The sequence below is a fragment of the Borostomias antarcticus genome, assembly GCF_949987555.1.
Source record: "Borostomias antarcticus genome assembly, chromosome: 4".
In the NCBI taxonomy this organism is placed as follows: Eukaryota; Metazoa; Chordata; class Actinopteri; order Stomiiformes; family Stomiidae; genus Borostomias; species Borostomias antarcticus.
This window is the reverse complement of record NC_140237.1, coordinates 35,153,854-35,170,943: the sequence shown is the minus strand read 5'-3', so window position 1 is coordinate 35,170,943 and position 17,090 is coordinate 35,153,854. Positions and strand designations below refer to the sequence as shown.

General features: G+C 46.5%; 1 protein-coding gene across 2 annotated transcripts in view; it reads left to right on the top strand.

Moving 5' to 3' along the window:
* Positions 1-17,090, top strand: part of ntrk3b (neurotrophic tyrosine kinase, receptor, type 3b) — a gene marked incomplete at both ends in the record, with an annotated part of 161,635 nt that overhangs the window by 120,769 nt on the left and 23,776 nt on the right. For both annotated transcript variants that reach the window (XM_084436618.1, XM_084436619.1), the window contains 3 exons: positions 6,528-6,716; positions 13,067-13,197; positions 16,281-16,453. In XM_084436618.1, coding sequence (XP_084292744.1) covers positions 6,528-6,716; positions 13,067-13,197; positions 16,281-16,453 — 493 coding nt within the window. The remainder of the gene's footprint in view (positions 1-6,527; positions 6,717-13,066; positions 13,198-16,280; positions 16,454-17,090) is intronic.

The following is a 17,090-nucleotide window of genomic DNA, read 5'->3' as shown; positions in this document are numbered from 1 at the left end:
TCCCAGCTATTCCTAACCTGGAGACATTTGTGACAGCAGGATGGGGTCAACCTGCCTCCCTGAACGCACCGCTACATTCCTTTGTGAGAGCTACCAGAGTTGTGAGCTGGAATTAAGTAATGACAACTGGCTTCCCCTCGATGGGGCAGTTGCCCAGCTCAAGAGAGCCTCCGCTACCTACCCCGATGGGGTTATAAATAAAAAATAAAGGGGAGGCACAATTACAGTATGTGTACAGAATGGGGTGTGGTGAGTGTATGTACAGTGTGTGTGCAGATTGTAGTGTGGTGGGTGAGCTGTGTTATGAACAGTGAGTGCAGTGTGTGTGTGTGTGTGTGTGTGTGCCGTTACGGTATGTAGAACAATATACATAGTAATAGTAGTAGTAATGAGACGATAGGCTATAGTAATGAGACAATAGACTATAGTAATGAGACAATAGGCTATAGTAAAGTGACACTAGGCTATAGTAATGAGACAATAGGCTATAGTAAAGTGACAAAAGGCTATATTAATGAGACAATAGGCTATAGTAAAGTGACAATAGGCTATAGTAATGAGATAATGAACTTGAATGAAGCTCATGTCTTACGTTATTGCAACCAAAGACATCGTGGTAACTCCAGTGATGCGTATTTCTAGGTTTAACATTATTTGTGTCACAAACATCATGCCCCAAGGACATCATCACACGTTCAATTCTTCACTGCAAAGTTAGACGAGTTGATGGAATGAGGAGAGGATGAATGAAGTGGCAGCCTTCTCACAACGATCTGTTCCGGAGTGAGACGGGTGAACCCTTGTCATAACCCTCTGTGATTGCTTTCTCATTTACAGCAGCTTGTTCACGCCGTTACAGTGCTGCTACAGGAAGCATCCGGCACAAAGCACTCAAACTGATCCACACATCTCCAGGTAGAGCTCATAGTGATTGTGTGTTGCAGTGCCACTCCTTCTCTCTCGTTGTCTTCTCCTCTTTGCCGTTGACGTTATCCTTCAGATTGAGAAGGGGAAACGTACCGGGTACTTAGCGAATTCACCCATGGCCACTCAAGATGTGTTGCCGTGTATCGGGATTCTTTAAAGACGACCGATCGCGGTGGATAATCCTGCAGGTGCTTCAGTTGTGTTTGTAAAACAGCAGGCACAATGAAGTGGGGGTTTGTGGCACTGAATGGGCTGATAACATTTAGCCCGGGAGTGTGACGGCTCGCCTGTGTGCGTGTGTCTCTGCGAGCTGTCTAATTACACCCCAGCACCCCCCCACCCGCGCTCCAGACCCATACTAAAGAGCCGGACAGCTCGCTGAGAATCTGCTCTCGCTTGGCCCACTCATGCCTGTGGTGGGAAGAAACTATTAATGACTGTCAGTGGGGAAGGAGCCCAAACCCAGAGGGGTATTAGGGAACAAGAAAAGAAAGAGGGAGGTAGGGAAGATGGAGGGGAGGATGCTTTAAAGAGAGAGAGAGAGAGAGAGAGAGTGGCAGATAGAGGGGGAGAGAGGAGGTAGAGGGACAGAGACGGAAGGGGGTTGTGAGACAGACAGATGGGGGGGCTGAGATACAAGCCGGCTTGAGAAAGGCTACAGTGGTTGGTTCATTGACACCTGATTGATCATTTGTATTTTAGTGTGTGTGTGTGTGTGTGTGTGTGTGTGTGTGTGTGTGTGTGTGTGTGTGTGTGTGTGTGTGTGTGTGTGTGTGTGTGTGTGTGAGTGTGTGTATCCTGGCCTGTGTTCAATAATAGCACAGTAAGACGCCTTCAGATGATCTGACATTATCAACTTGGATCTGACTGGGCTTGAGAGTGTGACGGATGAAACCTGGCCTCTCCCCTCCCATCCTTCCCCCTCCCTCACCCTTCCTTCTCCCCCCTCCCTCTCCCCTCCCATCCTTCCCCCTCCCTCACCCTTCCTTCTCCCCCCTCCCTCTCCCTTCCTTCTCCCCCCTCCCTCACTCTTCCTTCTCCCCCCTCCCTCTCCCCTCCCATCCTTCCCCCTCCCTCACCCTTCCTTCTCCCCCCTCCCTCTCCCCTCCCATCCTTCCCCCTCCCTCACCCTTCCTTCTCCCCCCTCCCTCTCCCCTCCCATCCTTCCCCCTCCCTCACCCTTCCTTCTCCCCCCTCCCTCTCCCCTCCCATCCTTCCCCCTCCCTCACCCTTCCTTCTCCCCCCTCCCTCTCCCCTCCTATCCTTCCCCCTCCCTCACCCTTCCTTCTCCCCCCTCCCTCTCCCCTCCTGTCGTCCCCCCTACTGGTCTTCTGGCCGGCAGACCGCTCTCATTAGCATGCAGGGCCAAATCAAGCCCACAGCTCCAGGGGAGCAGCACTGCTGATACTCACAATCAGGTGGCCATTTTGTGCCAGGAATGGATGCATGTGGCTCTCGCTCCTCTTTTCTGATTTACATGGCTGCCTTGGAGAGAGAGGGCTCGCCATTCCAGGGCCGTTCGGGAGGCCGGGCGCTACGACGTGAAATATGGCCGCCGAGTCTGGTGCTGCATGGAAGGCAGAGTCCTCACTCAGCCCTGTAGGGAAATATAGCACAGTATTTAGGGAATTCTCAAGGATAGTAACTCAAGTTATTGTAAGTCTCTCTCTCTCACTCTCTCTCTCTCTCTCTCTCTCTCTCTCTCTCCCGCTCTCTCAAAAGTACATTTTGGATTTCTGCAGGTTATACAGGAATGCAAACAAACATGTTCAAATTGATATATTTTATTTCCTGGATTGTACACAGAGTATTTGTTTTTCAATATGTTTTGGGGGTTTGTGGCAGGTCATGTGACAAGCGGTCTCTGAAACACTCCTCTAAATGAGGGAACAAGTAAACCTGAAATAGCTTGTAGAAAATCATGGCAGTTCTCGTACTTTTTAAGCTAGAGAAAAATGGGTTGTTTTAATAGGTTCAAGGTTGGCCCATGCTAAACCTACCCACTGAGTTTCATGAAAATCTGTCTGGTAGTTTCTGCATAATCCTGTTAACAAACCATCCAACCAACGTACACACGGCACCGGAAACATTATTATGCGCTGCCGCTGAGGCGGAGGTGATAATGCATTGTGAACTACAGGGGTAGCATCTGAACAATGGGTTAAAATGGGTTCATCATCCACCAGCTGACTGATTTACAGTGCATTTCAGGACTGTGTTTATTGTGTTTATTTCTGTCTCTCTCTCGCTCTGCTGCACCGTCCTTCTCCTTCAGTCTTCACTGTTTTTATGCAGCAATAAAGAAAATGCACATTGGGCTTTTGTGGGCCGACTATAAATTCTCAATAGCCTACTTTGGGAGGACCATAAATATTGACTGTCTCAGCGCTCAGTATTTGTCGCAGTTAGACCTAACTAGCCAAGGCGAGGAGCTGAGGCGTCCTGAGCTGTTTCGTTCTTGAACGCACCTTGCCTTTGGATACCCTGAGGCACACATTCTGTTAATGAGGTTAGCCAACATTTGCTATCTGCTCTTCACCATTTCCATGTATCTGCTATTGGGTGGGAGGTTGCGTTATCAAGCCTGTTTGTGGAGAAAGCTTTTATCTGTCCTCTGTACCACCTCACCAGGAAATGTTGTGACACTTTTCCCTTAAAACCCTCTTTCCTCTTAACAAAGTAATTAATTGTTATTTTTATGTCCCTGTAGATGCCATTATTCATTCATCCAACCTTTATTTATCCGGGAAGTCACTGAGATGAAAATCTCTTTTGCAAGAGAAACCTGATTATAGTGTGAGAGGCTCAGTAGTGTTAAGCCCAGGACACAGAGCAGCTTCCATCAACGCCAAGTCCTATTGAATGAATAAAGTATTAAATGCAAGTTAAGAAAGGTAAGCCCAGGACACGCGGCAGCTTCCTATGAAGAGCCAAAATACTCAATATTAAATCATTGAATATATAATTAATTCAATAAATAAATAAATATGATGATCATTAAAGGTACTCTTTTCATAATAATGATGTGAGATTCTTTTTTCATATCATGATTCTTTTCATAGTAATCACAGGCGGCATGACAGTCAAGGCAAGTGGGCGTTGCCCCTGTAGAAGCCTGTCATTGGCCCTGCAGGTCAGCAGAGTTTCTGACCATTTCTGTGTTCAAGTCTCTGTCTCTGGTTCAAGTCCTCCAGAAGTAAGAGGCTCCGTCTATCACTACGCTGTTCTTTGTTCACTTTTGCTTGTCCGCAACTTAATTCAAATCCTAATTAACCAGCTTTGAAAAGAATCTGTGGCACAATTAACGTGTGGGATGTTAGGGAAGCAATCAGGCTTCACACAATTTATTTCTAACCACAGGGGAAACCTTTTTTTATTTATTTTTTTGCTGAGTATCACCTTCACTAATTTCATTTGTAGAGGTGCTGAATACTAGTTGGTGCTCTGGGTGAAACAGCAGCCAGCTTTACTAATGTGTGTGTGTGTGTGTGTGTGTGTGTGTGTGTGTGTGTGTGTGTGTGCGTGCGTGTGTGTGTGTGTGTGTGTGTGTGTGTGTGTGTGTGTGTGTGCGTGTGTGTGTGTGTGTGTGTGTGTGTGTGTGTGTGCGCGTGTGCACACGCTGGAAATAGTGAAGCTTTAGCTATTTTCATTGTGGGTTCGGTGGTGTATAGTCTCCATTTTAACATCTCAATTAAATTCTATAGCAACATTTGCAATGGAATCAATGGTATTGTGTTCTCTTCTATTCCCAAGCAGTATGCCCCACAAATCCATAACCATGTGCTTCCTCAATTCATCACTCCACCCACAGTACTAAGATGGCCCTCCTGGCCAAGCACCTTGACAATATCTTAATGAATGAGTCTATTTCAAAACCCAAAGGAAGGGAATGATGTTATGTCTCTGTTCCTGTGTAATAAATGAGATTGACCTCCAAACTCTGAGAAACAGATGACATAAATGTCACTTGTGATCAATTGATTTTGTGAATTAGCTAATGCACCGGCAATGTGCTCCCCCACACCCAAACAAAGCATTCGCTCTCTCTGTCACTGACAAATACTGGTACAGACTATTCTAGTTTGTAGTTTCTTTTAAATAAATCATGGTTGATCTAGCAGAGGGAACTTTGCTCCCTTATTTTTGTCTGGGGTCACTGTCTGAAGTCTACTCATGGCAAGGAGAAACTTTTCAGATGGGAAAATCAGATGGGAAAATCCTCAGAGGCCATTGGGAGTTTTCATCGGTCAGGTAATTTTCTGGACAGCCCCCACCCCACACAGCCCCCACACCACACAGCCCCCACACCACACAGCCCCCACACCACACAGCCCAGTCAGATCCAAGTTGATAATGTCAGATCATCCAAAGGCGTCTTACTGTGCTATTATTGAACGCAGGCCAGGATACACACACTCACACACACACACACACACACACACACACACACACACACACACACACACACACACACACACAGAGAGAGAGAGAGAGAGAGAGCCATCTCCACCCACAACGCCTGCATGGTTCGGAGGCGTCAGCTCTGGCAGCCAATCACATCCACATGGATTTCATTTCATCTGGCATTAAAGGGAGATCACACTACTAGCATGCTTTGAGGTGGGCTATCTTTCTGTTTGCAGCTTCTAGAAGATAAGTGTTTTTGATGATTATTCATTGTGGCTCTCTATTGGGCATTGCTCATTCCAAGTCGCCAAATCAGGGCTGATGTTTCCAACACACAGTCCCAAGTGATGAAAAGGGCTTGGTTGATTTTGTGTATGGGTGAGTGTCTGTGTGTGTCTGTCTGTCATTCTGTGTGTGTGTGTGTGTGTGTGTGTGTGTGTGTGTGTGTGTTCCCACTTGGCCCTAGCTGACGATTACGACCATCACTGCAAGCGAATGCTTTGTTTGGGTGTGGGAGAGCACATTGCCGGTGCATTAGCTAATTCACAAAATTAATTGATCACAAGTGACATTTATGTCATAATTTGGTAAGTCTGGACCTTGCTTGTTATTCACCGTGTTGTCAGATGAGGAGACTCAACTCTGTGTGTAAATAGCCCCTCGGTCACGCTGCCAGTAAATCTGTGCTGTTGACCCAGAACTGTTGACTAGAACTTTCTAGTCTATCGCTGTGTCCCGTCCTCACAGACTAAGCTTGTCCGGAGACTTGGTGTTGACTATGACACATTGGTGGTATGATGATGCTCTCCGTTTTCGCCTTGTCTGTCTTTACAAACACGCTCCTGGCATATCTTTTGTGGGGTTTGACAGTTACTATGTACCGACCAGGTGAGGACAATGTTACACACGTCACCGTCCTTCCATACTTGTTGGGTGAGAATACTTCATAATGCTGCAAATGCTTGAAATGAAAGACCTGGAGGCACATTAGGGAGGGGTATCTGTGAACTACAGTACAGTTACTGTACTTTAAGTGATAACTTCTAGAACCATAAGCGACCAAAGGCCTTAAAATTCCCTAGTAGCTGACAGATTGATGCGATACAGTCATCTAGCCAGTGATAGCTGTCATCTGTAGGGGATTGACCAATCAAAGCCGATCTCATGTTCTCGCTTTCTCTCTCTCTGACCAGGACCGGTGGCTGTGATCAGCGGGGAGGAAGACTCCGCCAGCCCTCTTCATCACGTCAACCATGGCATCATCACCCCCTGCACGCTGGACGCTGGTCCTGATGCGGTCGTCATAGGGATGACCCGCATCCCGGTCATTGAGAACCCGCAGTACTTCAGGCATGGACACAGCTGTACCAAGCCCACTACCTGTGAGTACGGCCGCCTCCTCAGCACCACGCGCAGCTAAAGCATCGTCTGCTCTGCAGGGATGCAGCTCACCAATCACCACCAGCACTGCAAATGCACAAGCACTAGGCACAGAAGGCTAGCTGCAGTCCCCACACTCACACAGCAACACAGAGCCACAACCTATGATGTTGTCACAAGCTACACTGCATGTTCAATCACTTGATATTTATTTCATAATTAGAAATCCGAACCAACACTTAATTCATTTAGACTCTATTTCTGACTTTCAGATCTCGGTTATTCTTCCCAGTCATGTTCCATTTGAAGAGCAAAATGGGCGGCCTGTTGATCCACGCCATTCTTTGATCTACCCGCGTCAGCTTTAAAAGAGACCTCTCTAAGCTCTCTGCCTCCATTTTGATTGCAATTTATTGAGAAATATATAAAGTTGGTTTTGAAAAAATACAAGCCAGAAATCAAAGGACGTAGGCATATTGTTTTAAAGCTTATTTCAAGGGGGTTGTGTTATCATTGCCGTGGCTGTTTATCTTTAAAGTGAAAGTGCTCAGGGCCTCAGGCAATGTATAATTTACTGCCGTCTAGAGGCAAAGTGATCATATGGCGTTCGCATCTGGTGACAAAAGGACCAAGCTCTTTATAGTTGATCTGTTTAGACAAAAACAGACTTTTGTTCTGCAGCTCCAGGCATTCCCAGCGGCCCTCTAGGGAGGTTGGAAAGAGACAAGATCCTTTTAAGGTCTAATTACTCACAATTACATCGACCGTTCAAGAGACACAGTGCCAGCAACAGTGCCAGCAGCCAGCAAAGTCTGGTGCCTGTTACTGCTTTCAAAACAAGTAGGAGTCTGGAAAGCTGCATTTGAACGACGAGGGGCTCACCATTCCCCCCACAATTCAGACTAATATTCTATTTTTCTACAGTAAACTATCCAAGTATCGTTTTGCTGAGGCATTGTTTGGTCCTCAAAATGGCCGCCCATCCAAATATCTAACTTGATTTTGAGTGGGAGCCAATGAGGTGGAAGGAAATCCCATTTAGAGGTGATAAATAAATGACTGGACTTATGTATTATGAATGTCATGAATTCTTAATACCCAGGCAGTGACTGATGTATTACCCATCATGCCCGGCACAGGAGATTTGATGGGAACTAATGAATAAATGACAGTGGGCTCAAATGAAACTTTTCTCCATTGTCATTCACCTGAGATTGAGAAATCAGATGAAGCGTATAGGATCCAGAATTTTTACAATTCCAGAGACAAGTTAGGACTTTAATTATGTTTTAAAACAGCCAGATACCAAGAGTATGACAAACAACTGACCAACTTGACATCTCACTCAGGCTTCTGCTGAGCTCAAGGTCATGATGTTAAACATTATCCTCTGTAGATGTCCCCCAACTGTTTCCTCCAGCACTAGTCCGTTGCTGATGGACTTGGTGGAGAAACGCTTCTGAGGGCTTGAGAGGGGAAATTAAACAAGGCCTAGGGCATACAGGATAGCCTTCCTGCTCCAGTCCCCTTCCTGTTTGATAAATCACCACAGTCTCACAGCCTGAGGGCTAGCCCTGGGCCCTGGACACGACCAGAGGCGCGTCCTGCTATAAGCCCAGCCTCCAGCCCTGTCACTCACTCTGCCTGATTGCTGAACACCTCTCTGGACAATGCTGGGTGTCAAACCTCAACCCTTTTTTTAGCTACCCAGATGGTAAAATATGGCTTAATTATTGATGTTTGGCCACGGATCTATAATTTATTACTTCATTTACTTGAAAGCTTCTTATCGGAGAAGAGTGAGTTGAGGGGTCAGAATCTCACACATACACCACACACACACACACACACACACACACACGCACACACACACACACACACACACACACACACACACACACACACACACACACACACACACACACACACACACACACACACTAGAAGAATGTGCTGCCAGGACAGGGGAGGCTGAGCTGAGGGGTCAGAAAATAATGTGCTCTTTACCCCCTGTGGGTGGGGGTGGGGGTGGGGGTGGGGGGGGGGGGGGGTGGCACATGATGGGAAACCTCAGCCAAGCTAAATGTCTCGTTGAGGGCCAGCTATCTGCAGCTCTAATGGCATGGCCACAACATGATATTGAACCCTGCCCTGCATTACAGATGCCGCTGCATACACAGTACAAGGTCACTTCCATTATTGCTTGGCTTCCATAAACAGATGGGATGGAAATGGCATAGCTGCCACTGCTGAATCCACTCCCGCTTGTAAAAAATAAATAAAAAATCAAGGATGAGTCCAGCCACATCCACACTCTGAAGTGTGAGTACAATTATCGTTCCCACGCTTATGTGTAAACAGCGTGTGACAGAGAACAAGGCTGCCATCCGCGTGAGAGAGACCTCTCCAGATGAACCTGCTCATCCAGCTGTGCTTAACAGGAACGCCGGATGATTACAGCCTGTGTGAAATCAGCTGGTTTTTTTTTCCGAGCACCAATGATATGGACCCTCAACGAGGGAGGTGTCTCCGTATGAAGCAGATAACGGGAGAACGGCAAGGGGGACCATTCCTTAGCTCTAATGGTTCGATCCGTATCAGACAGCCAGACAGACTCTTTGTTTTATCGCTCAGCTGCTATTTTAATTAGAGATTCGTCCCACCCCGTCAGGCGGAATTAGACAATACCTTTTGATGCGGGAGCATAAAGAGCAGTCTCTTCATTATTGCCATACTGTATGAATAGCCGGTGTGATGATATGCAGGCGAGGTCGGTGCAGACCTCTGTTCTCTCTTTTCAGAATGATCTAAGCGTTATGAACCCCAGGATTAAAGAGGATTGCTTCCAGCGCAGGCTGGCGAGACTCATATTAGACCTGATACCACCCTATTTTAAATATAATTCATAAAATCACACTTACAGAGCAACTCTTTAGGGCCTATTCTCAGTCTTACATGAACCTGATACGTACATGTAGAGACTATGATTTCCCTGACGGCCTCAGTATTGAGCTGGCTACCGTTGTTCTGCAGGCGTACCCTCGGCTACAATGGAAATCAGCAGGGCCGGTGAGACGTTGGAAAAAGTACAATGATACAGTAAATGTGCTTTTCCGAGACGGGTATTACAGGGTGTAATCTTACTGTACCACTCTCAGTATGCTCTCCTGTGAAATGTCGCTATCACAAACCGAATATTGAAAAAGTTCCATTTCCATTTTCCACGAACTTCACTTTCAATTTCCCTTCAGTATTGCTTGTAGAGAGGAGGGCCACTTGAAAATCTCTCACTGGTAACATTGATTTCCATTGTAGCCGAGGGTACGCCTGCAGAACAACGGTAGCTAGCTCAATACTGAGGCCGTCAGGGGAATTATAGTCTCTACAGTATGTGTCACGTTCATGTAAGACAGAGTGTGAATAGGCCAAAATAGTGAACTTGAGTGTTTAGTGAACTTTAGCAGCACTAGAAATGATTTGTTAGCACTAAAAATGATTTGCCCTGGAAGTGTAATTTTATGAATTCTATTTAAAATAGGGTGGTATCAGGTCAAATGATGTGCTTAATTCAACAACTATTTTTATTTTTTATTCTTGGCTTTTTTGGGTCACCCCCCCAAAAAAACAAAAACATTAAAGGTCCAGAGTATAAATACAGTACATTAAAGGTCCAGTGACATAATGTTGTGCTTATTATTTAACCAGGGCACCATTGGAAAGGAGACCTTGGTCTCAATGGTCCCCCCTGGCTAAATAAAGATAAAATAAAGCCTAGAGATCTCCACAGCCAGCTGCACTGTGGTAAGAGAGCACATGTATCCGCAGCACCGCAAAAGACTGTCCTGCTGTCGGTGGCAGCGTATGACAGGTGGCAGTGGCACCGAGCACTCACTCCTCCCCCCACCCACACGCTCACACGCTGGCACTCTCACACGCAGACACACAGATTCAAACACACACACTTGAGTCCTCACTCCCACGGAGATGCACAGGGACACACACACACACACACACACACACACACACACACACTATCCTGACCACATGTGTATCTCAGGCGCATGGCCTGTTATTTCCTCCTCTGAGTCACTTGAGAATACTGTATGGCGTGCTGCAGGGGAGGGAGGATAAATGAATGATAGTGAGCCCAGGGATAGTGGCTTTAATCTCAGGGCTTTCCACAGAGCTGCTGTTTGTAAATAGGTTGCTGAGTGGGCCTGCGGTGGGGAGCTGAAGGTGAAGGTAGCATGTCCTAGTCCCGGCTGACAGCTGCAGCTGTAATGGGCTGCTCTGGGGCTAGAGAGATAGCAGGAAGGAGCGAGACACACACCACTTAATGGTGGAATAAGTGAATATAGATGAGATGTTTAAACCGAAGGGGGGTGGTCTCTAAAAGAGGAGGTGTGACCGGCGCCTGACAGAAGGTCGCGCTCGGAGACATGCAGTTGTCAGATCCGAGGCTGGGCTGTGACATCACAACATTGATTTTATGTCCCTTTGTCTTTGGTTTGTGACAGGATGACACAAACTGCGGACACAATTTTCAGGAGTTTTTACCATAACCGAAAACATAACTCCTGGATTTGCTTACTAAAATGTACTGATGCATATCTGAATATACAGGGTATACGAAGGTCGTATGAAGCCTTAACCTTTTCAGGATTACATTTATGAAGTATTAGCCTAGCTACCAATTTACACGCGAAACCATTTGATAACTCCCATTACCGCTAACCTTTACATCCTATACCTTTGGAGAATTGTGGAAATCCACAATATCCTCTTCCCTCTGACGTTCTGAACGCTCGCTCATGCTTCAGTGCGCCCTTCACAATAATCACACTACGCCCCCCAACTCTCTGCCTGCACCGATTCCAAACATACTCTAAAGTGGGTGCCGGCGGGGTGCTGCTCACCTCAGACTACACACACAGTACCAGCTATTGTTTATCAGGTGTCCGTGCGCAGAGGCTGATCCCTCCGATCTGAATTCACGGCGCTGGCTGCGAATAAAATGGATGTGCACGGGGGAAAGGGGACTGTCACCCCAGGTGGGTCCCTCACAGATGGCACGCGGACAAAGCAAGCCTTTTGGATAGGACTCTAATTTGCATCATTGTTATTGGTGTTTGATGGAAAAACGGGAACACCTAGAGTAGAGAGGGATTGGTGGGAATATGTTAAGTACTTGTGGAGGTGTGGAGGTGTGCCGGTGTGTGTGTGGGCGTGTGTGTGTATGCGTATGTGTGGGTGTGCGCGTGTGTGTGCGTGTGTGTTTGTGCGTGCTGTTTGCTGACGAGTGGGCCCGGGTAGAATGTGTAATGAAGGCTAGTTTGATGAGCAGGACCTTTACGAGCCTTCCAAGTGTGTGTTTTCACTTATGCCAGACAAAAGGATGAATAAGCCACAAGAAGCCCATGTGAACACCAGCTGCCACTTTGACTGTCCATATGGATGAATCCCCCTCCCGATAGATCGCTCACAGGGACTCTGAACAGGTGCAGAGCAAACAGATTATTTACAGTACCTTCCCTATGGCTTTTTCCTGGTATTTCATATTCCTCCAATGCTCTGGTGAATTTGCAAATGTACACAAACACGGTCCGTGTGGGTATCTCTGCCAAGAAGTTTCAAAGAAAGCTTCTTTAAAAAAAAACAAAAAAAGGTTCTTCCAAAGACTCCCACATAAGGTCTATGGGGGTCTATCCTGAATTTTAATTGAATTTATTGAGGATAGCCCCTATGTATCATCTCATGTTTAAAGGGGGTCCTAAAACACAAATACTGTACAATAAGGTACAGACATAAGACACAAAGTTACAGACTATACAAAACAACATAGATACACACACAGCTCATCAACTGTATTTTGGACAAGAGACCCTGAGCCCACTCTGTATCAATCAGGCTATTGAGACAACGATCATTACATGGTTCCACAACGAGCACATCTTGTTAGTGGCCCGTCTGGGTGAACTGGGCCTGGCGGTTCCATTCTAGTGGATTTCACAGCATCCTTCTTAGATGTGTCCTTGAACAGCAGTAAACACGGGTCTCTGGTGCCTCATATTCACCCCCTGTTCTCCTTTCTGTCTCTGTTTATCTCCCTTGCTCCCTCCCTCCCTTTCTCTCTCTCTGTCCTCTCTCTCACAATCTCCTCTCCATCCCTCTCTACCCCCCCCCCCCACTCCCTCCAATTATTTCTCTCTCTCTCTCTCTCTCTCTCTCTCTCTGTCACTGTCTTCTCTCACCACCTCTCCCTCTCTTCCTCTCCCTCTACCTCTCCACCCCATTGCTCCCTCCCTTCCTCTCTCTCTCTCTTCCTCTCTCTCTCTGTCTCTCTCTCCTGCAGACGTGCAGCACATCAAGCGTCGTGACATCATCCTGAAGCGCGAGCTGGGCGAGGGTGCGTTTGGGAAGGTGTTCCTGGCTGAGTGCTACAACCTGAGCCCCACCAAGGACAAGATGCTGGTGGCTGTCAAGGTAAAGGATGATCTCTCCATTAGACACGACGGAGGCTGTCTCTCTTTCATCCTGCCCCGGTGTTCAACCTTATCTCCGAGCGGAGATAACACCTAATGGAGCATTGTGTTGCAATACATGCATCAAATCTAGCCCAGAAATAGGTTGCAATATTTCAGGAAAAGTGAATAGTGAATAGCCACAGAAATGAGATCAGCCTCCATGTTGCGTGTTTGACTATTTGACTGTAATGCTTGAGGGATTTGATTGGCTCGATCGCCATGAGGCGGGATTTGACATCCAGTGAGACATACGGTCTTTCAGACAAGGCTGAGGGTCGGTGTGAATAGAGGGAAGACGTGGTCCTGGTTCATCACCGAGCCAGAGCGTCTCTGCGTTATGATCCCCGCTACCGTCGTCATCCTCACTCTTCACCCGGGCGCAGACGGCGAACTGTAGTGGTCGATTATGATTCCTCACTTGATGTGGCGGCATTGTCTCGGGATCTTGAGGGACCCGAGACCCATCATCCATCACAGGAGATGCCAGGTCGGATCACATGCCGGCTGCCGTTCCAGGGGGAGAGGCATTGATGTCCAGGGGGAGAGGCTGTCTCGTAACTGTTCTGAGGGTGGTAGGGGGAGGGCAAGGGGGGGGGGGGGGGGCATTGTGGGGGGCGCTGGCTAGAAAGTGCAGGTGGGCTAGTGAACTCCATGAGGCTGATAAAGATTCCCAGACAGGGATGAACGCCATGCCATCTGGGAACGGTGGCACTGCATCCATCTCAATATCCATCAGTTGGAGAGTTGAAAGATCACCGTCCAGAGAGTTAAAGAGTAATAATTAGACATAGAGCGGACAGCGTGCCGCTGAAATGCCATTTTGAAGGAAAGGCAGAGCCATGTCCAGTATGAAGAGGCCACACCCAGGTTTAGGGTGGATATGATGCACACTTTGTGGGTCGCCAATGATCTTAATAGGAGACGGGACAACCTTGACCTCCCCCTTTATGGGTTAGGTGTGAATGCTTCAGTATAGTTCAGTACAGCCAATGCCATGGTGAGTGTCTTAGTATTGAGTTGGTAGACAGGAGTATTTTAGGAGGGCATTGTTTGGAGGGCAACCCTTCAGCCAGGGTTTTTCCTGACTCAGAATGGGTCTTTTTTGGGGGAAACTTCTGTTTTATGCCAAGTAGCCTACCAGCATATATAGGCCTATTATTCGCTGTCGTTCTGACTGAGCTCACTTTTCACAATCGTGAGAAATCTCATGACATGCCACAAAATGGATAAGATACTGATAACCTACTATCTCAATTACTAGTGGTAAAAAACCATGGACAATGCAAGAAAAAGGGATGGACCGCACTTGAAACAAGCCATCAAATACATTTGGAGAGGATTTAAATTGCTATTTTTATTCTAAATTTTTTGCATTTTGGCCCTGGTTATTTTCCTTTGGCTCTGGCTAAAATCTCTTTGGGGGGTGCCAAAAAATCCTGTATGCAGGAAAAACCCTGCTTCATCATATCAAAAAGTAATGTCACTTCAAATCTTTTGTGCTGTTCTTGTCTTAGAGAAATGCAGAAGCATAGTCAAGTCAGTCCAGTCAAGAGCGACCATGTAAAATCCACTCTCTTGAATTGAGATTGTTAGTGTGTGAGAGTGTTAGCATTGTAACCTTCCCCTATTCACCTGCATCTCCACCAGAGGAGGCGCACAGAATACATTGTTAAGGTCACTGAAGAGAAACGAGTCACCAGGGTTCCTCAGATTTACTGTGGTCAGGCATTCGGAAGGTATTATTTTGGAGTAGTGTCTGGAGAAGAAACCTTTAGTTTTAATACCAGACGATTTTCCTGTGCCTGCTTGAAGTAGACTGTCAAGGAAGAACATAAACTGTCTAAGAAGAACATAGATTTTCAAGGGAGAACATAGACTGTCCAGGAACCAACTGTCTAGGAGGAACATAGACTGTCTAGGAAGAACGTAGATGTCCAGGAACAGACTGTCTAGGAGGACCATATACTGTCTAGGAGGAACATACACTGACTAGGAACAACGCAGACTGTCCAGGAACAGACTGTTTAGGAGGAACATAGACTGTCTTGGAACAATGTAGACCAGGGGTCTCAAACTAAAATCTGCCTTGGGGCCACTGCTGCTATCGTCAGGACGAACATAGACTGTCTAGGGGCGGCTGTAGCTCAGTTGGTAGAGCGGGTCGTTCACTGATCGAAGGGTCAGTGGTTCGAATCCCAGCTCCGACTGTCCACATGTCGAAGTGTCCTTGAGCAAGACACCTAACCCCAAATTGCTCCCAATGAGCAGGTTAGCACCTTGCATGGCAGCTACTTTGTGTGAATGTGTGTGTGAATGGGTGAATGAGAGGCCATTGTAAAGCTCTTTGAGTGCCGCTAAGGTGGAAAAGCGCTATATACTGTAAGTGCAGTCCATTTACCATTTAGGGAGAACATAGACTGTCTAGGGAGAACATAGACTGTCAGTAGATGTGTGTCATGAGGCGGAGTACAGCAGGATGCATGGAGAGGGAGTCAAGGGCAGGAAAGATCAAGTAAGAGAACTTCCTGTATTTCTCATTCAGTGATGAAGTGTCAGACGTTTTCATGGCTCAAATAAGGGACGCTATTATCATTATTTGATTTTCTTCAGGGTTGCTATGGTGCTGGCGGGTCATAGTGACATTCCATCAGGAATTGTGTTATATGTACTCCACTTCAAAGGGGATAAATGCGCTCTCTGCTTTATCCTATTACTGATTGAGTAAATGTGTTTATACTGAATGTACTGGAACGTTGTGACCATCCTTGCCTCCAAGCGAATGGGAGTGTGTAGTGTAACTAGATCACAGTACTATTGAGAATGCACCTAGATCCCCCGAGTTAAACTTCCATTAACCTCCATTTCCCCCGCTGAATATAACATATGAGTTGTGTGTGTTTCAGGCAATACTTTATGTCTGCAACTTGTAATATGCTTGTTATAATTCATCTTTTGTCTGTTAGTCAAATCCGATTCCTCAACAGATTCTGTTTTATAGTCAACATTTAGCACTAGTTTACCGAAGGTTTTTCTTTATTTCAGACCTTGAAAGACCCCAACCTGTCAGCCAGGAAGGACTTCCAGAGGGAGGCAGAGCTCCTGACCAACCTGCAGCATGACCACATTGTCAAGTTCTACGGCGTGTGTGTTGACGGCGACCCTCTCATCATGGTGTTTGAGTACATGAAGCATGGGGACCTCAACAAGTTCCTGAGGTAACGTCTCACCAGTGTTGGGAGTAATGCGTTACATGTTACTCTATGTAACTGAATTCCACAACTTTTGGTACACAGTAACTAGTAATGTAACTAATTATTCTTCCAAATTAAAATAGCACAGTTACAATTACCACATTTTAAATGGGCTAGTTACTCATAAATTTTGTCTTGCATAATGGAAAACCGCAGACAACAGATTTCCTGTGTGATCCAATGTCCCCCGAACTTATGATGGCACAATGAATAGTGAGTGAAAGTAGTCTAGTGTATGTGCAGGTGTGAGAAATGCATCCACATCAGAGAATAGTAATTCTAATCTTTACAAGCACCAAGTAAAACAATGGTTACGCATTGTAAACCTAGTTCTATGAGTGGAGCGTAGTGCCACAGGGATAGCTCCTATTGGCTTGTGAAACCTAACCAGCTACAATTGACTGAAGAAAAACAAACAAACACACACCTGTGTCCAACCAGGTCCGGTGCACCACTGTATATGTAAGCAGGCTTTGCCTGCACATCTGCTCCTAACAGAAACTTTCAGCGAGCAGACTGCGGATTCAGCAAAATCTGTGCCCTCTGGGGCTCCAATACGTAGCCATTGTTCTATTTTGTGGAGCTCTGTCCCACAGGGCTA